Source organism: Callospermophilus lateralis, chromosome 16 (assembly GCF_048772815.1).
Source record: "Callospermophilus lateralis isolate mCalLat2 chromosome 16, mCalLat2.hap1, whole genome shotgun sequence".
NCBI classification, from domain to species: Eukaryota; Metazoa; Chordata; class Mammalia; order Rodentia; family Sciuridae; genus Callospermophilus; species Callospermophilus lateralis.
This window is the reverse complement of record NC_135320.1, coordinates 25,772,133-25,795,024: the sequence shown is the minus strand read 5'-3', so window position 1 is coordinate 25,795,024 and position 22,892 is coordinate 25,772,133. Positions and strand designations below refer to the sequence as shown.

At 35.5% G+C, this 22,892-nt stretch overlaps 1 protein-coding gene across 1 annotated transcript in view; it reads right to left on the bottom strand.

The window, feature by feature from the left end:
- Positions 1-22,892, bottom strand: part of Cyp7b1 (cytochrome P450 family 7 subfamily B member 1) — a 172,639-nt gene that overhangs the window by 9,184 nt on the left and 140,563 nt on the right. The window contains exons 2-4 of the mRNA XM_076836139.1: positions 18,918-19,054; positions 9,929-10,516; positions 9,252-9,458 (exon numbers count right to left, since the gene is read on the bottom strand). Of these exons, the coding sequence (XP_076692254.1) occupies positions 9,252-9,458; positions 9,929-10,516; positions 18,918-19,054 (932 nt within the window). The remainder of the gene's footprint in view (positions 1-9,251; positions 9,459-9,928; positions 10,517-18,917; positions 19,055-22,892) is intronic.

The window sequence follows — 22,892 nt, the reverse complement described above, 5'->3', positions numbered from 1 at the left end:
ATAAATCATTCTGATAGCATGCATATCAGCGTGTAGCTCCTGTCTAGGTCTGCATCTCTCCCTTCATAATCAAAACTGACTATGTTTCCACCAGCGTGAATGGGTCTTAGAATATAAAGCTTGATTCTTTCTAATCAGCAATGTGAAAAGAGCTCCAAATGGAGTTTTTTTCCCCTTTCACATGATAACAAATGGTTGTGTTTATGACTTGCAATTTAGCAATCACACACATACACACACACACACACAAAAAAAAAAACACACACGAAGGCCAGTTTCTTATTGTTCAGCAAAACTCTGACACATTGAGTATCCAATTATTAGATTATCAAAGGCAGGACCATCAGGGAGGGCTTGCATCTGGCAAAAATAAAAATAAGTGTTATTTCAGTAAAATTTCAATCTATGCACAGCCTGCAAAGGGATATGAAGTAGCTTTGGGTGCCTTCTCCCAGGAGGTTTTTCCTTAAGCATGCATTTGTCTAAAGAAATGAGGCTGCGGTCAGCTCTGTGTGGGCAGTGTGGTGATTCAATGTGACGTACAGTGAGGCTGTGCATATTCTCTTGGACTGCCTTCGTTATTATAATCAGGCAGAGTCAAATCGGTTTGCTGGTGATGAGGCCAGAAAAGAACTTTGGTTTTGGAACATGGACTCTACTGCAGATAGCCACAAGGCACCTGACACGACGGATTTCAGCTGGCAGGACACCAACAACCAACATTTCTATGGTGAAAAGCAAGGGTCGGCTTCCCATGTACTGCTGCTGGCCCTGTTGGACCAACAATAGCGTAGCATCATTTTAGCTTGTGGTGTGAAATGGTAGCTGACATATGTAGCAGTGCTGTTCACCCAACAAGTCCAGTAGGGGTGTGGGAAGAAGAAAAACAAAAGCAAAATAATGGTGGGGTGGCTGCTGCGACAGGGCAGGCATTTAACAGTCCAAATAACATGGTCACATCCGATTGGCCAGTATGCTCTCAGGGAACATGGCAGCTTGCGCCCACTGCAGTATCACAAATGACAATTGGGCAAGCATATCTTATGCAGAAGTTAATCACAATAATGGAGCTCAAAGTGTGGCTCAGCAGTCAGATCGTAAGTGACAAATCTGTTTTACCTTCCAGTACCAGTTATGTGTGCAAGACGAGGTTGGCTCTCGCTCTGAGCGATCATGCCGATAATCATTAGACGACAAAAGTAATGAGTTGCGTTATTATCAGCAATGGAGAGTCAAGCTTACAGGGCTCTGCAGTACAACATACAGACACAAAAGCCAGCAGCTTTTCCACCAGCCCCAGCACAAATGCGGGCAGAGCTATATGTTGAGAAGAATGACAACTGCACAATAAAAAAAATTGCAGCCTCTACTTGTAGTTGTCATAGTTGAGCAGACACCAGCCAGTGCCACTGACAGACCAGCTGGGCCCTGGGAGGACTTCCATGCTACACCAGGAGGTACAGTAAATTATCCTGCACGGTAGAGCAACATCTGTTTCTGTGCTAGTGCCGAACAAACAAGGCAATTTAAAACATACCAAGGGATAACCAAGCAACAAATGAACATGACCCTCATTTTTTCCCCCTTCTCACACACGAGGTGCTAAACTTCATTGTGCAAGCATTCCATGAAAGAGAAGCCAGGTTTTTACTTGATAAGGTGTTGTCAGAGAGATTTTACATATTTCCAAAATGGAAAGAAAAAGCTTATAGTATTGTTATTCTTAGAATCTTCCCCCTTCTATCTTCATTTCTTTTATACCAAAGCTAGCACTCAGTTCTCAATTCGCTCTAGAATTAAAAAAAAAAAAAAAACTTTCCATATACTTATAAATATTCAGTCTTTAAACCTAATTTGCTATACTTAGTTCACATGCCTTCAAGCATTTGTCTTCCAATTTCCACTGAATAAATGCGTACTAATGAGAACTAGAGCAAGCTGCTGAGGCAAAGCTGGGTGACTTGGGTCTGGCCTGCCACCAGCTTGTGATAGGCGGGCAAATTGAGTTAAAATGAAAAGTCTTGTCAGCTGAAATTCAACATGGTAGCCAAACAGCAAGCTGTCAATCATCCAGCCAAAACAAGGGACTGCAGGTAATAAAAGGTCATTGTGAATCATTAGTGTACTTGGCTTTCATATGGAAGTTAATTTTAATTAAACATGATCTCTATCTGTAAATGTTTTATAAAACTTATTGTGCATAATGGATTGTTAATTTACACTAACATTTAGCAGGTAATAGGACCTCCTAATTATTAGAATGCATTGTAGAAAAATGGCTATCAAGAATGCAAATATTTGGGGGATAAAATTTACACCAGCCACTGCAAGGTGCTAACAATTGTGACTGAGATAAGGCTGCCTGTGTATTATTAAGAACCGAGTTTTACTGACTGGTAATGAATACACAAGGAAAGCGGATTACAAAAATTCCCACAACCAACTCAAAATTTTGGGGCTGTGCTACATCCTTCACCTGGCTAGCAAGACTTGTTTCTCTTATCAGGACATAAAACTATTCTGATGAAGTGTCCCTTCTAAGCAAAGAGCTGAGGACGTTTTACAATATAGCTGGAGGAAAATAGAAAATGAAAGGAAATGCTGGCAGAAAAAGGCATATATACTTTCTCTTTTGCTCTCAGATCTCAACTCTGGCTGGAATAATTGACAGATGACTCTCATCTGCAGATTTAAAGTACTAAAGCAGATCATGACAATCAATAATGCATGTTTCAATGCATATGCAGATAAGCACATCCGGGTTTCTGCCTCACACTTAGGCCATGTCTGTATATGTGGAATGAATGTACTGTGACATGGCCAGGCTGTTAATTTGGGTCATCTTAATGATCGGTGCAGGCTGGCATGCCATCTGATTAGCCATGGTGATCACCGATAGCAGTGATGGCTGGAGTGAAATGAACAGTCAGGCCTTGCTGCAGTCACTGGGGCTGAACACTTAGGCGGTCTTAAAGAGATGGTGGATGGGAAAGAGGAAAGGAAGGGTGGATATGAATACACTGTGTTCCAGAAGGTGTGTTGAAATGGAGTGAGGCTCAAGATGTGTGTGTATCTGTGTGCACAAGTGTCTTGACATAACCTCTTCCAGGCAGATGAGGAGGTAAAAAAGAAATTGTCATAACTGATCATATAATTTAAAGCAAAATCACAATTTCTTGGCTCAACAATTGTGTATTTGAATAAAGTTAAAAGTAAGTCTGAGCTGGTATGAAGTTCTACCTTCCTGTGTGTTGCAGACACAAATTTGGGTTTACTGCTAAAATACATAAATGTAAATTCAACATTCATATATTCAACAAATATTTATTAAGTTCCTACTCTGCTCAGAGCACTGAGCCACTGTTGCTGGTGAGGAGATGGAGGGCAATATGGATCTGACCTTCATGCACACAGCATATAGGGAAGAGTGTTCTTGAGATTCTACTTAAGACACTATAAAATTTCCTTTTAAATTCATTTCAATTGATAGATGAAATGTGTATTTATTTATGGCATACAATGTGATGTTTAAAAATATGTATGCACTGGGGAGTGGCTAAACTGACCTAATTAACAAATGTATTACCTCATATACTTATCACTTATTTGTGATGAGAACACTTAAACTCTATTCTGTTGGCAACTTGATATTGTGCAAATTCTGATTGTATAACTCCAGTGATGACATCCTGAAAGCCCATTTTAGTGAAAAGTTATGCTTCACATTGAAGTGAAATTTTCTTCCCTTTAATTTGCACCCTTTATAAAACATAGGTAGGAAAGTCTAATTCCTCTTCCACATAACAACCCTTTAAAAATGTGTAAAGACAACTCTCATGCCATTTTCTAATTGTGTAAAGACAACTATCATGCCGTTCTCTAATTGTGTGTCAGAGATGATATGGTAGTCAGTCTTTTGATGCGCTGGATGAATTCAATTAGCCAATGTGCCTCTTAAAATGTGGCAGAACTGGATGTACTATTTCAGTTGGAAAAGTGGAGAGGAATTCTTCTGTGTCCTAAACACCAAACGTTTACTAAAATTTCATGGGAGTAGAAGAGGAACAGACTTTGAAATAATATCTTCACTGGCTTGTTTTAAGCTTTCTGATATCCCAAGTTATCTGAAGTTCTGGCTGCCCTTTACAGTCACCTGGGATTGTTTAAAATAAATACTCCATCCCTGCCAATAGATTCAGAACCACTGCATTAACTAAAACCTTGAAATTACTGGTTTTGAAAGTTGGCTGTGCGTTTGAATCAGATCAGGATTTTATAAGGCCATCAGCCCTCAACCCCCAAAAATGAAATTTCTGGGGCCAGGACCAGGACAAATAATTTTTAAAGAAGATGATTCCAATGACCAATCAAGGACGAGAATCATGGCTTTGCACTGGTTTCTTCAAAGCCATATATTTCCTTATCACATTCTTTTGCAATTTCATTTTAGATCTACATACAACAATCTGCTACTTTAATTCTTATTAAAATTCCCCTCAAATTCTTTCAGCTTCTGTTCCCATCATTCACTATCTTATAGAATCTTTTTAGCTTTGTGCTACAATGAAAAATTGATAAAGATCCAAATCAGTGTATTTTGTATTTTTTCTAATGCTTCTTTGTATTACCTATAAAAATCTCACTGCCTACATTGTTAAGTTTCTGAATGCATCCCTTAGTGGATGATGGCTTCCCTTCTCTCCAGCTTAGAAGATTCTGACTTAAAGTAAAATTTATACCTGGTCAATCTTCCTATCAAAAGAGATGATCTTCAGCAAATGTCACAATTGTCTAACTTAGGTAAACTTTTAATTTTTTAAGTATACAGGTATGATACTGAATGAGCCTTTGCAAAACAATAGTCATAATTGTGACTAACATACCACACAAGTATAAGATGCTAATAATAAAGGAAGCTGTGGGGAGATATATGGGAACTCCTTCTACTGTCTAACATTTCTGTAAATTTAAAACCATTCTAAAATGAAAAGCTTATTTATATTAAAAAAATACCCAAAAGATTCTAATGTCAATCTAGCTCTGTCCTAACCCTCAAACCCTGCTGCATTTGAGAATGAGTAATACATATCTTGTAAAAAATAGAGCTCAAGAACTCTGGTCCATTTCTAGAGAAATTTTGTCTGAGGTTAACAGTGTTATGGTCAGGCAATGAAGTCAAGTAGACCTGGCATCAATTTCTGGATCTGCTCCTGTCTAGTTATATGATTTGGGTTGACTAGATAATATCATTGAACTATACTATCTAATAATTAAATAAAAATAGTAATACCTGAGAATTAAGTAAGCTAAATACATGAGTTACTTAATGTATAGTGAGTTATTAATATTATCAGTCTAGGGATGAAAGAAATATCATCTATATTTTCTTATCCTGAAGCTAAAAATTCAAGTAACAATTTGGCCCACATTTGCTGATCATATACACGTGCATATCATGGCTGGCTTCATAGAATCAAGATACAAAGGATTCCTCTCCTCTCTCGGTTGGAACATAAAAAGGATTCCAAGGGCTCTAGGATCAGACAGGTCTGAGGAGAAAAACGTGGTCATGGTCATGGTCAGAAAACCTAAGTGCAAATCCTTCCTCTCTCTTTACCATCCCCCACTCCCTTAGGCAAGTTATTTAGACCCGGAGAATTTTCTCCTTTATTACAATAATGACAAAATAGCAGTGCCCATATTCACTCAGAGTATCTTGGTGAAGATCACATGAAATAGGTCTATAAAATTGCACTGAAATATTGAAATCATGTATACATTCACTATGATAATGTTTAATGATGATGATTATTTCTTATTAAAGAACCTTTACTTTTTCTAGCTAATCTTTCATTTCTGGGTTCCTCCACCCTACTCACCCCAAATGCTCACAAGCAATGGGTTTAAATATCTTTAATAAAATTTTGATGAGGAAATCAGCTCAGGCTCATAATCCTAGAATTATAATAATTTATGATCTCCTTTAAAAAAAAAAAAGCCTGACAGGTTTAGCCTAGCTCTTGTTTTACAGCACTTTCTTTCATTCCAATATCCCTCAAAGGGACCACATTTGCAACTTTGCTCAATTTCAGGATATATAATCAAACAAAATCAGGTGCCCACAATTTACCTGAGCTGTTGAGGAGTTATAATTCATTTTACCTTATGTGTTAACTAGAATTATTTTTGTTCTTTTTCCGGATGATGCATAGAAAAAGTATCCCTGTGGGGTAAGGCAGACCTGAATACGATGTCAGTTTGCTTCACAAGTAATTGAAAAGGAAGAAAACAATATCAACTCTGGACGGATGGCATAGAGGTTAAATATCATTTTGGTGATAATAATAGGTAACATTTATTGAATCTATACTGTGTTCCATTCAACTGTTATTTATATCCATTTTTCAGATAAACTGTGAGATTATTTGCAATTATCAAGATTATTTGCTATCAATTTATCAAAATTTCAATTGTGAGATCTTTGCTTTCCTTGTGTTAATATTTTTCTTATCTTTACCTTTCAGGATCATCTTTTATCCTTTTCTTTTCCTGTATTTGAAACCTGGAGTTCTAAATACTACTTATACCCAGACTTTTCCTAATGAAAAACACTTAAAAAATTCTTACTTTTCTCACAGAGTTTTTCAACATCCATTCTTTCAGCATCTTTTCCTATTGAGATCTTGACCCCAAGTAATAGTTATCTGAAACTTGTTGCATTTATTGTTAGTTTACATTTTATTTAGACTTGTAGAATTTTTTACTGAACATTGATAAATAAGAATTTTTAGTGAGGTCATGATAAGTGAGTACCCTTCATGTAATAAGATGGATAAATATAAAACAATATGCTGTCATGTTTTCTTTGTCTAAAAGAAAAGAGTAGAATGGTTTTGAAAAGCGATTCTCAAGAGCATTGGAAAGAGCTGGGCATGGTGGTACAGGCCTGTAATCTCAGTAGCTTCTGAGGCTAAGGCAGGAGGATCACAAGATCAAAGTCAGCTTCAGCAACTTAGCAAGGCCCCCAAGCAACTTAGAGAGACCCTGTTTCCAAAAACAAACAAACAAATAAATAAATACATAAAAATGGCTGGGAATGTTCCCCTGGGTTCAATCCCTGGTACCAAAAAAAGCATTGGAAAGAAAGCACTGATGTATCACACAGTTCATGCTCCTTTGATAAAGAGTAATACTGTGATCAACCTATGACTAAATGTAGGGGTCATCTGTTGTTTAACTGATTCATTAAAAATCTGTTTCAATCTCATTAACCTTATATTTGTGAATAAAAAAAAGTGTGAAAAAGTATCTCTTTTCTAGGTGATAATGCACTCCAATGTTTTAAAGTCTCATAATAAACAACACTGGTCTTTGCTGGTGACCAAGTTCACAATGAGCTTTGTAGCTAATGAAGGCATAATGACCTTTGTACAGGTAGATCTCAACTCACTTGGAACTTTCGGTTGTCATTCACTGAGTGATGGTAGGGGAGCTATACATTTACGAGGGCTCCAAGTACAAAAGAGTCCAGGTCCATCTATTGAGTTAAAGGAACCCAAGTTATAACAGTAGAACTTTCAGTTTCTTCTGATCAAATAAATTGAAACATTTCTGTTTTAATACTATGGTTTGAAAATATTTTTTTTTTGTTTCAATGACAAGGAACTGAGAACAAAAATAGAATTGATGAGTTTCAACTGAATTTTTAAGAATTATTATTAGTACAGAAGACAGATACACATTCCTTGAAGTTTATTTGCATGACTTCCCTATATGTATCATCTTTTTCATATGATGCTATGGAAATTACTTGAACATACAGCCAATGCAATCTTAAAATTTTCAAGAAACTGTAAATCTTCTACCCAGAAATAGAAATACAATGTATCCAAACAGAGATAACCACCCAGAATTTTACAAAAATGTTGTGCATTTCTGGCCAGTTTGCTTTCCGCCACTGCCTCTGATGGATCTCAGCCTGACCAGTGGGAAAAATTTTACAACACTTGGGCCATTATTCTCAATGCCAACTGGTGGTGAACTATGATCAAGACTGGGAGGGCCTTTGTTCTCAGAATTTACCCTTAAAGAACCTGGACAAATTTAAAAGATGAAAAGTTGAGGCCAATATATGCTAAAATACTGGCCTACATAGTCAAAGGAGTGAAGTGATACAGATATATAAATACTTAATTCTGCATTTGTCCAAAGGGACTTGGAATATGGTGATCTAAAAGAATATCAGAGAATGAAATGCTAATATGGAGGAAACAGAGAATAACTCATTGATAAGGAGTTTAACTTTGAGGGTATAAGTTCACTACATAATGATAATGAAGAGTCTTCCCAAAACCTGTAAAGGTGAATGTGATCTTGCTGTGATCTAGAGCTCATATTACAGATGTATAGGTTGGGCTGAGGACATAGTTTTGTTGGTAGAGTGTTTGCTTTCAATGCACAAGGCTTTGAGTTCAATCCCCAGCATGACAAACAACAAAAATAACAACAACAAAAACTAGATGTATAGTCCATGTAGAAAACAAAAAGAACTTTGACTTATGGACCCCAAATGTGTTTGAAATGGGTATTATGTACATCTCATGAATTAGCAAATATTTTACAAAATAACAGTGTTTGACATGGGGCAGTTTGTAATTGTTTTTTTCTTCTTCTTTCCCTCCCTTCCTTCATTTTGTCCTCCCTGATTTTTTTTAAAGTATGTTTTAATCATGAACCTACAGTAGAAAAGACATTTAGTACATTTTTGAGAACTACACACTTCCAGCTGTTTAAAATGTCCTAACCTGTGCCTGAAAATGTAGATACACCATTTTAAGGAAGAATAAATATGTTTTGTACACAAGTTGTCCCTCTGAAATACTTTCTTTTTCAATCTCCAAATCCTTTTCTTGTCAAGATAGTGCAGCAGTGTTTGGAAAGAATTAGCACACCAACAGATGCTTAGAATCAAATGACTTAATAGGCATAAACTTTTTTTTTTTTTCCAAATAATTGCAAAGCTTTGGTTTAGCCTTTTGCATACCTTGCATAGTTAATTACCTAGGCCTTAATGTTTACATGCAATGAGAGTATCTACAGCCATAAACTACATAATTTATAATTGATGTAAATGGGTGTTATTATGTCAATTAGGCAGCTGTGTCCTCCACCTCTTGGTAAACAGCTATGAGTGATAAACTGAGTTTGCAGAGAGGTACCTCTTTTCTTCATAACAGATAAAAATAAATTACCTAGGCAGACCAGGCTGTCCAATTGTTCTCTGGTGAGGTGGATAGAAAATCCAGATCCTTTCTTTTGACCTGTTGACTGCAGCAAACAGTCAATTTCGTCACGCAGTGCTTCCACAGCTTCTGGGTGCCGGAGAAGATAATACATTGCCCAGAACATGGCTGGAATCGTGTTTGTCACAGAGGCCCAGAGAAAGCCAAAATGATGTGCTGGGAGAAAATAAGTGAAAAGGAAGATTAATAGCGTTTATTACACTGATTAGATTTGCAGTGTGCTAATTAAAAGATGTTAGGACACAGACCCAGCCAAGGATCAGTGCATGCTAATGAGAACCAATAGGCTTCTGAAGTCTAATTTTCTGCTTAATGAGAATAGTTTAAAATGTAATGTGTGTGTGGTGGGGGGACAAGAAGGTGGGGGATGAGATAAAAGGAATAAATGCAGCTTAGTTATACTCTTTCTCATTATCATCATTAAGTATCTTGTTTTACCACCTCAGCAAAAAAAAAAAAAAAAAAAAATCAATTATCACAGAGGGTTGTTTCAGAGTAAAACATTTTATCATTAGCCAATTAGAAAGAGCATAAAAAATCTCAAGGTCGCCATTTTGTCTTTTTATTTCAAAGGTCTACTGTAAATTATTTTATTTTAGGTAAGTAATCATTCAGAAGTTTCTTACCTCCTATTTCAAGGTCCTGAACCAAATATTGCTCCAGGATTTCTTGCCTCCTTTGCACAATTTCTGACTTTTCTTGTGTCTTTGCTAAGTTTTTTGATGTCAGGGAATTTATCAGTTTCTTCTGCAGAGCCTTGACATTTCCTAGAAGCTCAATGGGTATGTCAGAAATTAAGTATGTGAACTTGTCATCATATTTAAAAAGATCATCTTTCAGCTCACTGATAATCTTTTCCTTGTCTCCAGCAGGAATTTTTCCATATATGGCTGTAAACGTGACCTCAAATATTATTGAGCGGCAGAAGGTTAACATTTGTGCTGTGTTCCAATTTGTGGTTTTTAATAGTTCGGGCTCAAACATTTGTTTTAGATCCTGCAACATGTTTTCCAAGAGTATGTCCAAAGATCTGCCTTGCAAAAGTTGATAGGCAACATGAAGCTCATGAGTTAGATCTTTATTTCTCATGGACGTCTTGATGGAGAATGCTTTCTCTGAAAGTTTTCTAGAAAATATTTCAAAGCTTAATTGTTTGTGGTTTTTTATCACCAATGGGTACTGGAAAGGGTCCAAAATAAATGTTATGTAGTTCCCTAAAAAAAAAAGAAAAAAAAAAAAGAAAGGAAAAGGAGGAGGTGGTGGAAGAGGAGAAGAAATTAAGTTTATTTAGTGGCAAAACAAAAATATATACCTTAAGTTTGAAAAGATTTTAATTAAAAATAGATTCTTCGAGTTAAGACAAAAAAACTTGATAAGAATTCATTTTATTCAAAGGTCTACTACATGAAATGTAAGATGGTATTTAAAAAAACTCTAAAAGCTTGACGTTAAATATCCTAAATTCTTAGTGATCTTTTACATAATAATAGTTCATACTTCCAAATTTATTATTTATTTATTTATTCATTGGTATTGGAAATTGAGCCCAGTGCTGCTCTACCACCAAGCTGCATCTCCAGCTCTCTTTATTTTGAGACAGGATCTCACTAAATCACCTGGCTGGTCTTGAACTTGTGATCCTCCTGTCTCAGTCTCCCACATACCTGGGATTATAGACATGCATCACCACACTGGCTTATTTCCAACTTTTAACTCAAGTATCCAAACATTTTAAATATCCTTTAATCCCTATTCACATAATCCCTTGATGTAAACACTTGTCATTTACTCCCAATAAAACAAATGATAAAACAAATTGGTTAGATACCATTAAATTACTGATTATTTAACTTGCTACAGAGCTTTTTCATGCCTGACGTTATCTTAGTTTGATCAGATACAATAATTATACTTAATAATTAATACTCAATAATTAATTATTGTTTCAAATAAATGAAAATACCATATGCAGTGGTCACTTAAAAATAAACATCTAAGATTTTGGAACATGTTCAAGGTCACATATTGAATTGTGATAAGCACTATATCACAGACCAGAATCCATCCATTAATGCACAACATTTATTGAGACCCAGACATTTGGTTATATTCTTTTCCTCTTGAGATCTAAACATATAAAGAAAGCATTGGGTTGTGATGGATAGTGATACAGCAGAGGTGTAAACACAGTGGAAGGGGAGCAGGAAGTGGAATTTGTTCCAGTTTGCTTCCTGTTTTCAGCAAGGGTTTCTTGAGGGAATAATATTTATCTTTTCTACACATCAGTGTTGCCAAAATTTATCTGATTAAAAAACTAGGGATAATTATTAATAATACCAATTCCTGTAAGATTTTGATTCAGAATGCTCGGAAGTGAGGCTTACAAGTCTCTATGTATGACAAGGTCGTCAAGGGATTCTTATAAGGAGGTACCCTTGAGGAACAGTTTTGTCACAGTCTGTTCCTCAAAAAAGGCAAGGACCTTGGAGAGTTCCTAACTCAACCCCTACAGTGATCAGTTGAGCAAGCTTAGGAAGGACAAAAGAGGTAGAGTCAAGGTCGTGCTGCCATTTTTAGTGGCTGCCATTTTTAGTTACAGAGCCTGGACAAGAAGTTCTGCTCTATGAACTATGCTTTTCTTCCTGCAGTGCTAGTCTCTTTTCACTAGAGTGCTGTTTGTTTTTTTTTTAATATTTATTTTTTTTGTTGTAGTTGAACACAATATCTTTATTTTATTTATTTATGTTTACATGGTGCTGAAGATCGAACCCAGGGTCTCGCATGTGCAAGGCCAGCGCTCTACTGTTGAACCACAATCCCAGCCCTAGAGTGCTGTTTTAATATCCCTTCCAATTAGAAATACTGTACAGATAGTATTTAATAGTGACATGTGAGGAAAGCCTTTTCTATCTATACAAAAAAAGAAAAATTTTAATTTCTAATTATTTATTGTCTTCATTACCACCCCACCTCATTTTCTTAGAGGAAGAACTTCTCACTTTTTATTTATGGAAACTCAAATGGCATTACAGAAATCAAATTCAATTTGACACAAGATATTTAGGATAGAGTGTTGGGATAATTTTCAACCAAATCCTGGAAACAGGATAAATGTGTTCTTGTTCTTCAATTTTATAGTTTAAGCTTTTAATATACATGAAAACACATGCGTTGTGATTTATTTCTTTAAAAATTAGTCACATGACCTGAATTTTGTTTACTTCGTTTCCCCTTGATTCATTTAATAAAGTAAGCCAAATCAGGAATGAGGGTAAAGCTGCAAGTGGCTACTCATTCTCATAAGATATCAAAGCTGCTCCCTTATACAAAGTGAATTTTCCAACCTCCCTGGGGAGAGCAAAAAGGACTCAACTGGATTTGGGCATACTTTATGACACCTGCTTTACTATGGAGGCTTAATTAAATAAAATTGCCAGCATCTGCCTGACAAATAATTTCTTTTTAAAAAGTCAATTTTTTTAATTTTGCAAAAAATCATAATTTTAGGCACAAAAGTATATTTTCACAGGTGGTAATTCATACTTTTCTGGTTTTATTAAGTGAAAGAATTTTGCTCAATACTTATAGGATTATTTAAAATTATTCCCTAAAATTCAGATTATATAAAAGGTTTAATTTGTAAAACACACAATCTTTTAGAGATTATTTTGAAATTTTTCCTACCAAATTTCTACATACATCTAACTCTAAGTGGAAAGACAAAAATATAATCAGACTTTACATTTAATACACACACACATACACACACACACACACACATACACACATATATATCCTCATAATGTAGAGGATGTATGTATGTTTTTGTTGTCTACAATTCATGAGAAATAGACACATTCTTTCTTTGCCCCTTCTCCCCCATGGGAAGAAAATATGAGGCTCATTTCAAATAAAAGAGATAAATGTTGCCTGTGGAAAAATTGATTCAGTTTAGCAACCAATTATTAATGCATTTTTTAAAAAAGCAATTGTTCATATTAAGATCTTTTGAAAAATCATTACTGACTAGTTTAAATCAATGTGCAGATAAAATTCTCAATTCTCATCTTCTCAAGGCTCTTTTCACCCTAGGATCTGCATTTTCCTCTTTCTCCCCATTCTAATTTTAATTTTCTTCAACATCAAGGCCCTGCTTTTTCACCTTCTATCTTTCTGATTGAGATGAAGATTGCTTTAGAAGTAGATGTTTTGATTTTCTGGATTTTTACTTTTCAAGTGGGTTTGGAAGCACTAATAACCCTCGAGATGGTAACTGGCTTTCCAACTTTTAATCTTCAGTATAAACAATTTAAGCTAAGTTTTCCAAAATTAATATTAATTTAAACCATCTGTCCACCATCTGCTAATGTGAGATGCAAAACCAGAGTTTCTTTGTGATCTTTAATCAGACAGTTAGGAAAACACATATACATTCATAAAATGAATTTAAATTTCCTAACAAAGGAAATCTTCTGAAAGTTATTTTGAAGGCTATGTATTCTCGGAGCAAAATTAACTTCTGCTCCAGTGTGATTTTATGTAAATGAATGCCAAGTGTCAACAGGCATGTTGCCTAGTTCACAGAGATCATAAGGTAGAAGGAATATCCTTTGCCATGTTTTCAAAAGAGAAGAGAATGCTGTCAGCAGTTGATATGAAATATTGATTTAAAGAATTTCAGAGTTTGTCTGAAATATAAATGTCCAAATGGGGCCCATGTCCATCCAAATACAATATTAAATCATTCTTCTGAAAATTAAATTTGAAAGGGCAGATTTTTGACATCTTCCTTGCCCATTATTTCATTCTTGGCCCTTTCACGGAGCTGATGGGGCCGTTTTAGATATTAATTCTAGCATTCCTAGATAACCCGTACATGATCCCTTCACTAACTCAACAGTCTTTTCTCTTCCTTCAGGACTAGTCCTCTATGAGGGGTAAAGCTGCAAGATTCAAAAAACATCGATATATCTATTTTAAAACATCTAGCTATTCACCCTAATATATTATATACAGGAAGTTTGATATCTGGATCATTATAAATTGAATTTTGATGTTTTCATGTCTGATATTGGGTGCTATATAGTTACATAGCCATGGGAATTCAAAGCAACTATTTAGCTGCTTGGGATAGAAATGCCCAGTAAATAAATACGAGATAAAGTTTAATTTTAAAGAAATTTTCCACAATTATAAACTTTTAATCTCTGTATTTAGCTAGTTCTTTAATAAATTTTTTAAGATCTAAAACTGAAAGTATTAGTTGGGAGAATGGAATATGAGTCAACTTTTTATTTTATGAGGATGACCACCTTTACATCCTCTCCTTCTTATTAGGGAGATTTCACTAGCTGTTGACAATGATGTGCAGTGGAACTTCGCTGGGGTGACATCTAGGGAAAATGATTCCGCTGCACCACCACACAAAATCAATTAGAGAACTATTTTCTGCGACAGGTCACGAATTTACGTGGTTTCTCATAAAAAGATGTACCTTTTAATTTCTTTATTAAGATGACATCCATGTCCCTTGAGACTTTTGGGGATGACAATCATTTGCTCATGCTGCAAGAATGTACACTCATGGAAATCACATTATGGGACAAGGGTGGAAGACTTTGTTCTTCATTTTCTAAATGAGCTACTTGGCAAACTGATCATTCAAATCATGCACATTAACAGGATTTCTCGACAAGAATTTATTCAAATTCTACTAAGAGCAAAAGGAAAGCAGTGGTACCTATTCAATTGTGGTTGTCTACTGTTGAGTTCAAAAATATAACCATGCTTAAATTATTTAGACACTAGAAATTCAGCAAGCTTCTCAGAATTTAAGATTAAGATATCAAGTGTCAACAGAAATTGGTTGTTTTTTGAAAAGTGAATAAAGTTATTCAAATCTGCCACAAGTTTCTGCTGAATCATCTTAGTTAACATTTATATCATGTCTTACAAAAGGAAAGATGAAGTTTTCAGTAATTTTTTGTACCTACTCATTGGAAATATGAACTTACCTTTGTAAAAGTAACAGTAACATTTTTTTTAAAAAGTGAAGGATACAATTTTTGGCATCACGAAGTCAAAAATTTACTTACAAAATAAGAAAAAAAAAGCATCAGCTATGTCTTAGGATTTATGTCATTTCCTTTCATCAGCTCTAAGGTATTAGGAATTTTCCCCATCAAATATTTATTGTGACTCAATCAGCACTGAGCTCTGGACTCTATGTTGGTAACAGAGGACCTAACAAGTCCTCTATAATGAAGGGAGACAGACAAGCGAATCAGCAATAAATTCAGAATGTGTTACATGCTCTGACAGCAGTAATTCTGGGAGTAATTGAACCCTGAAGAAGAGATACCAACGGTGAGATGGCCACAAAAGGATTGGAGGAGGAAGTACCATGAGACTAAGGTCTCAAAATATGAGTCTGTGCCAATCAGGTGAGAACAGAATTCTAGCAGAAAGAGTAGCAAGGGAAGACACAGAAGCCCAAAGGCCACAGTATGTGAGGAAGAAAATCCCAACAAGATGGTATATTAATGGTATATTAAGCACAAGACAAGCAGTAACAAAGGACAGGATTGGAGAAACAGGTGGAGATTGGACCTAAGGGATCCTTGTGAAGATTAAGTTATATATCACAAGTCCTCTTTTTCTACGATGCATGATTTTTTTTTTTAATTGATACAGTTCGTGTACATCTTTATTTAGTATTTTTTACGTGGTGCGGGGGATTGAACCCAGTGTCTCACCTCACACGTGCTAAGCAAGCTTTCTACCACTGAGCTACAACCCCAGTCTGCATGAATTTTTTTCCCATTTCTTTCTTTATGAACTTTGAGTCTATGCAATTATTGATGGAAGAAACCTGCTAGCTGCCAAGCAAAATAATAAGCTGTGATAAAACTCAGACATCCTGTTCATGGGAAAATTTAACCATATTGATGAGGTTATCTAGTTGAACCCTGAACCATATTGATGAGGTTATTTAGTTGAACACTGTTTGGATTGGATATGAAGTGTCCCCAAAAGCTCCTATGCTAATGCAAGAATAGTCTATGGTAAGTTGATTAGATTATGAGAACTGAAACCTAATCATTGACTTAATCCATTGGGTAAATTAATAATTCAAATGAACTAACTAGGTGGTAAATGGAGGCGGGTGGGACATGGCTGAAGAAGTAGGTCACTGGGGGCATGCCTTTTGGTTTTTGTGTTTTGGCACCTCACTCTACTTCCTGGCTACCATGAGCTGAGCAGCTTTCCTCCACTACACCCTTGCACCATGAAGTTTAGCCTCACCTCAGGCCCAGAGCAATGGAGTTGCTGCCCATGGACTGATCCTCTGAAATCATGAGCAAAAATAAACTTTTTCTCCTCTAAGCTATTCGTATCAGGTATTTCCATTTCAGTGAAAAAAGCTAAGATCGATCCTTCCTTCCTTCCTTCCTTCCTTCCTTCCTTCCTTCCTTCCTTCCTTTTCTTTCTTTCCTAAATATTATGTTAAAATGGAAGAACTGAAATGAAGTCCCTGTATGTATAAAAAAGTCACCTCTGATACTCAGCAAAGTAATTATACGAAGAAGACATTACTGGCTCTCTAGGAAGGAAACATAAAATTTCAAAGCTGGTTAGAGGAAGACATAAGGGATGGGGCTAAGAAGGAGGTGTCTGCATAGAAATGGTATAGATAAGGGCTATTCAGAATCCATGGAGGAACCAGAGGGCCAGTGTTGAGGAAGCCAATTAGCAATAGAATGTTTCAGGAAGGAAAAGAGATCAGTGATGTCAATGCAAGTAGAGAGGTCTAGTGATGAGGGCCCACCAATCACCTCAGCACAGCAGAATGTGGGTGGGTTAAGTTTAGGAGGGCTGAAGGAGGTAAGCAACTAGAAACAGCAAATGCAAAATATCTAGATGCAAAAGAGAAAAAAAAATAGAATGGAAAGTAAGTAGAAGAAGAATATAAGAGAAGTTTAAGCATGGTTATAAGGAGAAGGAACCCAAAGGAAAAAAAAAATAGAGATATGTGTGTGAAAGCAATGGATTACAATGCAGCAGTCCAGAGAAGGCAGGAAGAAAGGACCACAGGATAGATAGGGATTGTCTTGAACATTCTCTGAAGTTGGGGAAAAGTGGTATGGAGAGTTCTGAAACAGCTACTTGTAATAGGTACATGGGGGCTCTGAGGAAGATTATACTTGATATTATCAATTATCTAGTTAAGGAAAGGAAAGAGAGTGAACAGTTAAAAGGGAGGGGGCCCCAAAATAGTCTCTTTTTGCCCTTCCTCTGATAATATTCAACCATAAGGTGGAAGGCAAAGAAATGTGGGTAAGTCAGTCTGGAGAGATCAGTCTTTGGGATATAGATAGAAATTAAAATTAAAGAAATAGAATCGCTAGCCTGGGTGATAAACTGATGCTGAAGACCCTGCACAAAGATGGCCACAGTCATTCCTTTCTGTCTTTCCACAGGAGCTCCTGTGAACTGTGACTCTGTGGTTTCCCCCAGGAGAAGGCAGAGTCTATTTCCCTGACCTTGAATTTGGGCTACTCTGACTTGTGCTAAGTGACAGAATGTGGTAGAAGTGACATGATACCCTAGACCTCATGATACCCTGCAGCTTCTCCTCTTGCTCTCTTCAAACACTAACTGGCAGGTGAAGAAATTTTCCTGGGGATGAAATATCACATGAAGAAGGAAGCCCAGGCAGCATGAGAGGAGACCATCTTGGACCCTGCAGTCCCACCCAGCAGCCAGGTGACTCAGGCAAGACCAGTTGTTTTGAACCATAAAAATTTTGGAAAGATTTGTTAGGTAGAAATATTTGATCTCAAAAGAGGAGGGGCTAAGACCATTTGAAATTCTCTTTTCAACCCTATGATTTGGGAGTGTGTAGGAATCTTACTGTTTGTTTATTAAAGTAAATATTTTTATTAATGTCTAAAGAAGAATGAAAATGACAAATATAATCCAGACTACTCTTTGCTAGGGATCCAAGGGTGGAAGAATGAGTATGTGGAACACCGAGGATTTTTAGAGCAGCAAAACCAAACTGGTAGATGCATGTCATTATGCATTTGTAAAAACCCAAAGAACAACACAGAAGAAGTTTCTAATGTGAAAAGTGAACTTTAAATAATGTACCAATATTAGCTAATCAGTTGCAATGAATGTTTACACTTATACAAGATGTTAATAATGGGGGAAAGTGCAAACAGGGGAGAGAGTGGGTATTTGGGAATTCTTTGAGTTATCTGCTAAATTTTCTGTAAACCTGAAACTGTTCCTCAAAATAAAGGCATTCATAAACAGTTACACTTAAGCTCTTTTTTTAAAAAAACCTCTTAAATCTAAGCCAAAACCAAACAAAATGATGAATGAAGGCAGAAGAGTGGGTTTTCTCTAGATACTAACAAGAGAGTCTGTAATTTGTTCTTTTAAGGCGATAAGAACATATTCAAAAACATGGTATTATTTTTCATTAGCCCTTCAGTAAAACAATGTTATATGAATATTCCATATTTTCTGTGCAGAACAATATAAAGTCATTAAAGATAACATGAGAAATTAAGCCAAACTCAAGGTAATCATGGAAATGCTTTTTACCTCCAAGGAGAATAGTGAATATGTCACCATGTTGCTTTTGGAGAAATTTCATGTACCCTAAGGGATCTTTTTGTAAGTTGAAGGCCACTCCAAAATAAGGAAGCCAGCCTTTTATCAATGGAGGCTCACCAGGTCTCCTATAAATTGAAAAAAAGAAAGAAAATTAAATCATTCTTATTTTAATACATATGGATTACTTGTCCAGTCTAGAATTGTACTGCATAGATCACACATCTTCTTTCAACTCTCTTCTTCAATGATTCTTATATAATCATCCATGTGTTTATTGATCTCCCCCAGTACATGTGGCTCTGGGGTAGGCAGTTTAATTCACAACTTTTATTAAGCAAGTTTGAAAAATTTTGTCTTCAAGGCCTGAACGACTGTTTGACAAGTAAATCACAATCTGTTTTCTGTATTTCATATTAAACTTTCCATAATTATAAGTAGGAACTTGTAGACTTAAAGAATCTGAGACTAAGAGGATCTCTAGGAAACCAAATCAAATGTTTTATGTAATTTATAGGAATAAATTGTCAGTTTGTATAAGGCTGAAAAACAAATGGTCAACTGCTTACTTTTTGGTCTTTCATAAGTCATGTTATAAATGCTGTCTGATGAACTTAATAAGCCCCAAATTTAGTTTTGACTAACATTTGTGGTTTCCTACCACATGCTTTCTGAGGACTAGGCTTAATTTAACATACGGTTAAACTGCTTGTTGGAAATCAAGTAAATAATACGTTTTGAATATTGATCTTTTTTTTTTTATTGGTTGTTCAAAACCCTACAAAGCTCTTGACATATCATATTTCATACATTAGCATACATTAGCTTCAAGTGAGTTATGAACTCCCTTTTTTACCCCAAGTACAGATTGCAGAATCACATGCACAACATGTTTATAAGTGTGGACCCCTTCAAACTAAACACACCTCATTCTAAATCCTAACCTGTGCGGAGGCATTTAGGTCTTTCCACAAATATAGAATATGAGTTGTTTTAACCAGAAGAAATTTTCAATTATATTCTTATACATAATGGTTTAGGGGATGATGTGTTATAGGATTTGAAGTTTCTCAAACCACTTGCATGCACTTAACACACCAAATATGGTGTGTTCTTTAGTAAGAACAAGTGATATTTAAGTATTTATTGTGAGATACTTCACTGATTTGATTGATCAAAAAGTTCTGAACTAGATGGAGGGATTTAGTGCACTTTCTTTCTTTTTCTTTTTTCTTTTTTCTTTTTTTTTTTTTTTTGTAAATAAGGGATTTCAATCTGAGAGTTCAACAAATTTGGCTGAAGTCATGAAGCTACTCAATAGCAGTGGGTGTACGGGGATGTAAGTCTTGAACCCCAAGGCTACACTCTAGACCTCCAGGAACATTAGTCAGTTAACCTGTGAACCTGGCAAAAAAAAAAAAAAAAAAAAAAAAAAAAATCAAACAGTTCCCTGCCTGAACTGACAGACACGTCTAATAAATTGCACCACCCCTTGAATCTGAGAGCTCTTGCTGTGCGCTGGGTGTGAGATGTGGGTATTTAGTTGCCAAAGTAGCACTCTTTGTCATCAGATGTCAATTAGATTGAAATCGCAGAATCAGAAGAGAGACACATAATAATCTTGAAAAGTATTTTATGCTATTGAGAACAATGAAAACCTCAAAATTATTTCCATAACATATATATTTGACATATTCTTTTATGAAGCTTTTTAAATTGAAACTGCAAGTGAATACAATTGTTAAATTTCACTAATGTGCTTTTTTAATCATATGAAGTGTTCATTAAAATAATATGAATTAAACTACAAGTTTCTTCTTTTTTAATCTATGATCCTAGCAAACCTGCACTTTGAAATTTCTTCCTAGTCATTTATTTGGTGAACCAAATCTGATTGAAAGTAAAATCAAAACAAAACAAAACAAAACAAACAAAAATGCTATTTTTTTTTATCCTAGAAGGGATTAAAACAAATATTCAGAACTCTGATTCTCTAGTCCATCTGTGAGATGACTTATGGTACATGCAACCCATTTTGATTAATCACAAGATATTACTAGCTCAGATCTCATCAAAGACCAAGATTATGATCATACTAGCATGGACTTTTAAGGAGCTGGATTAACCCTATCAGAAGCTTTAATTTTCCCACAACCCAACATGGCAGAATTAAGCTTAAAAAATAAATGTCAGCTGTTTCAGGGAGAAAAATTAAAATCTATCACAGTTGTGATAGAAATCAAGAAAAGATCCTGCTTTCTTCTTTTAAAAGCAATTTATCTCCATGATAATTTTAAAAAACATGCTGTTGTTTCAATACATGTAGTGAGAAGCAGGAAAATAAGAAACATTGCATAGAAATGTAGGTGTTATTCATCATAGTGTTTTTCCTATTATTTTCTCAAATATAGCCTTTAGCAATAAAGACTTGCTTTTTTGGAAAATATAAGAAAATCAAAAAAACATTGTAAAATTTTATATTCAAAGATTATCTGATTAGACAGCAGAATCCACATGCTGGAAACTGTCATATCCATGTGCTATCTGTCTATGACCCTTTTGAATTTGTGAGTCATCTACTTCACAAAACTTCTTTTCAAAGTATTAACTCTTTTCCTTGGTTTACTTTTACTGTGTCTGGTGGAAGGTTGCTTGAATGTTGCGTTATGACTACAATTTAGAAAGGGCTTTTTTTCATATTCTAATTTATTGCAACTAATGACATCTTCTATTCTGTCAGTCAGTCAAAAGCCATATTCTTCATGGAGTTTTCGTAGTGGAAGAGGATGGGGCTCAGAAATCCAAGGGAATATTAATTTTCAGAGTTAGGGAAGCACATTAGAAAGCCATTTTATTGTTGCAAAGATGAGAGGGTCATCATTTCTTACAGCTGTGTTTATTTTGGCAGCAGTAAGCTGAACACTATTAAATACCATGTCACAGCAATGCTTAGTTTCAGGAAAAAAATATATTGCTAGTTCAACTTATGACCCATTGAAGACAGATTACAAAAATCTGTCTTCATCAGTATATTTGTAAAATTTATGTAGGGAGGGAAGACATCACATAATGACCCAGAAAGGCTGTTGACACATGGCAAAGTGCAAATACTGCTATTTGTCTCCCTCATGCTCTATAACTTTGAAAATAGAACACTATCCACTGCTGAGTGAGGATACAGTCTTACTTCTTGTTGTGGATCATCAAATCTCAAAACTTTAAAGAAACAGGCTATACGGTAATGGTAGGTTAAAAAAAAAAAATCTATGGCCCATACCTTCTCTCAATCTCACTCAAACAAAACAGACTTCCTCAATCTTCTAATTGTATTTAAGGAATTACAAGGACACATCAAATAAATTATGCAAATTAGAGCTTATCAATGTTCTCAACCCTAAATTCTACGAATATACCTTTACATCAGGACTTGCAATTTCTTCCATGGACATGGTAGGACACATCTATGAGTTTATGCGAACTATCAAGTACAGTTCAAATTTATCTGGGAGTAAAAATTGGAGAAGACCGTAAATACACAGAATGACTACAAAATACAAATGATGTTTAAGACATGTCCTTTTGGTTAAAAAAAAAAAAAAGGAGATTAAAATTTAAAAGTGTGGACCCATGCTAAATACTTGGTTTCTCATGATATTTGAAATTCATCTTTATGCTGCTTCTGTAGGTAAATACATAGGTTAAAAAACATGGCTAATGGCGATTGCATATTGTTCTTCTAGGCATTTTTAAGTAGAAGTGACTGAACTACTCTCACTGAAAATATTTGGTATTTCCTTTCATCACCAAAATATGAGCTCAAAGAGAAATTTTAGTTCAGTTACGGAGAAATAAAGTTACAGGAAACCAGGGTTTGGGGCATCAAGGGGAAAAAGAAAGAAGAAAGAAACTGGAAGGGCAGGGGACAAAATCATGCAGCTGATTCATGACAAGCTGGGACTCTGAGAA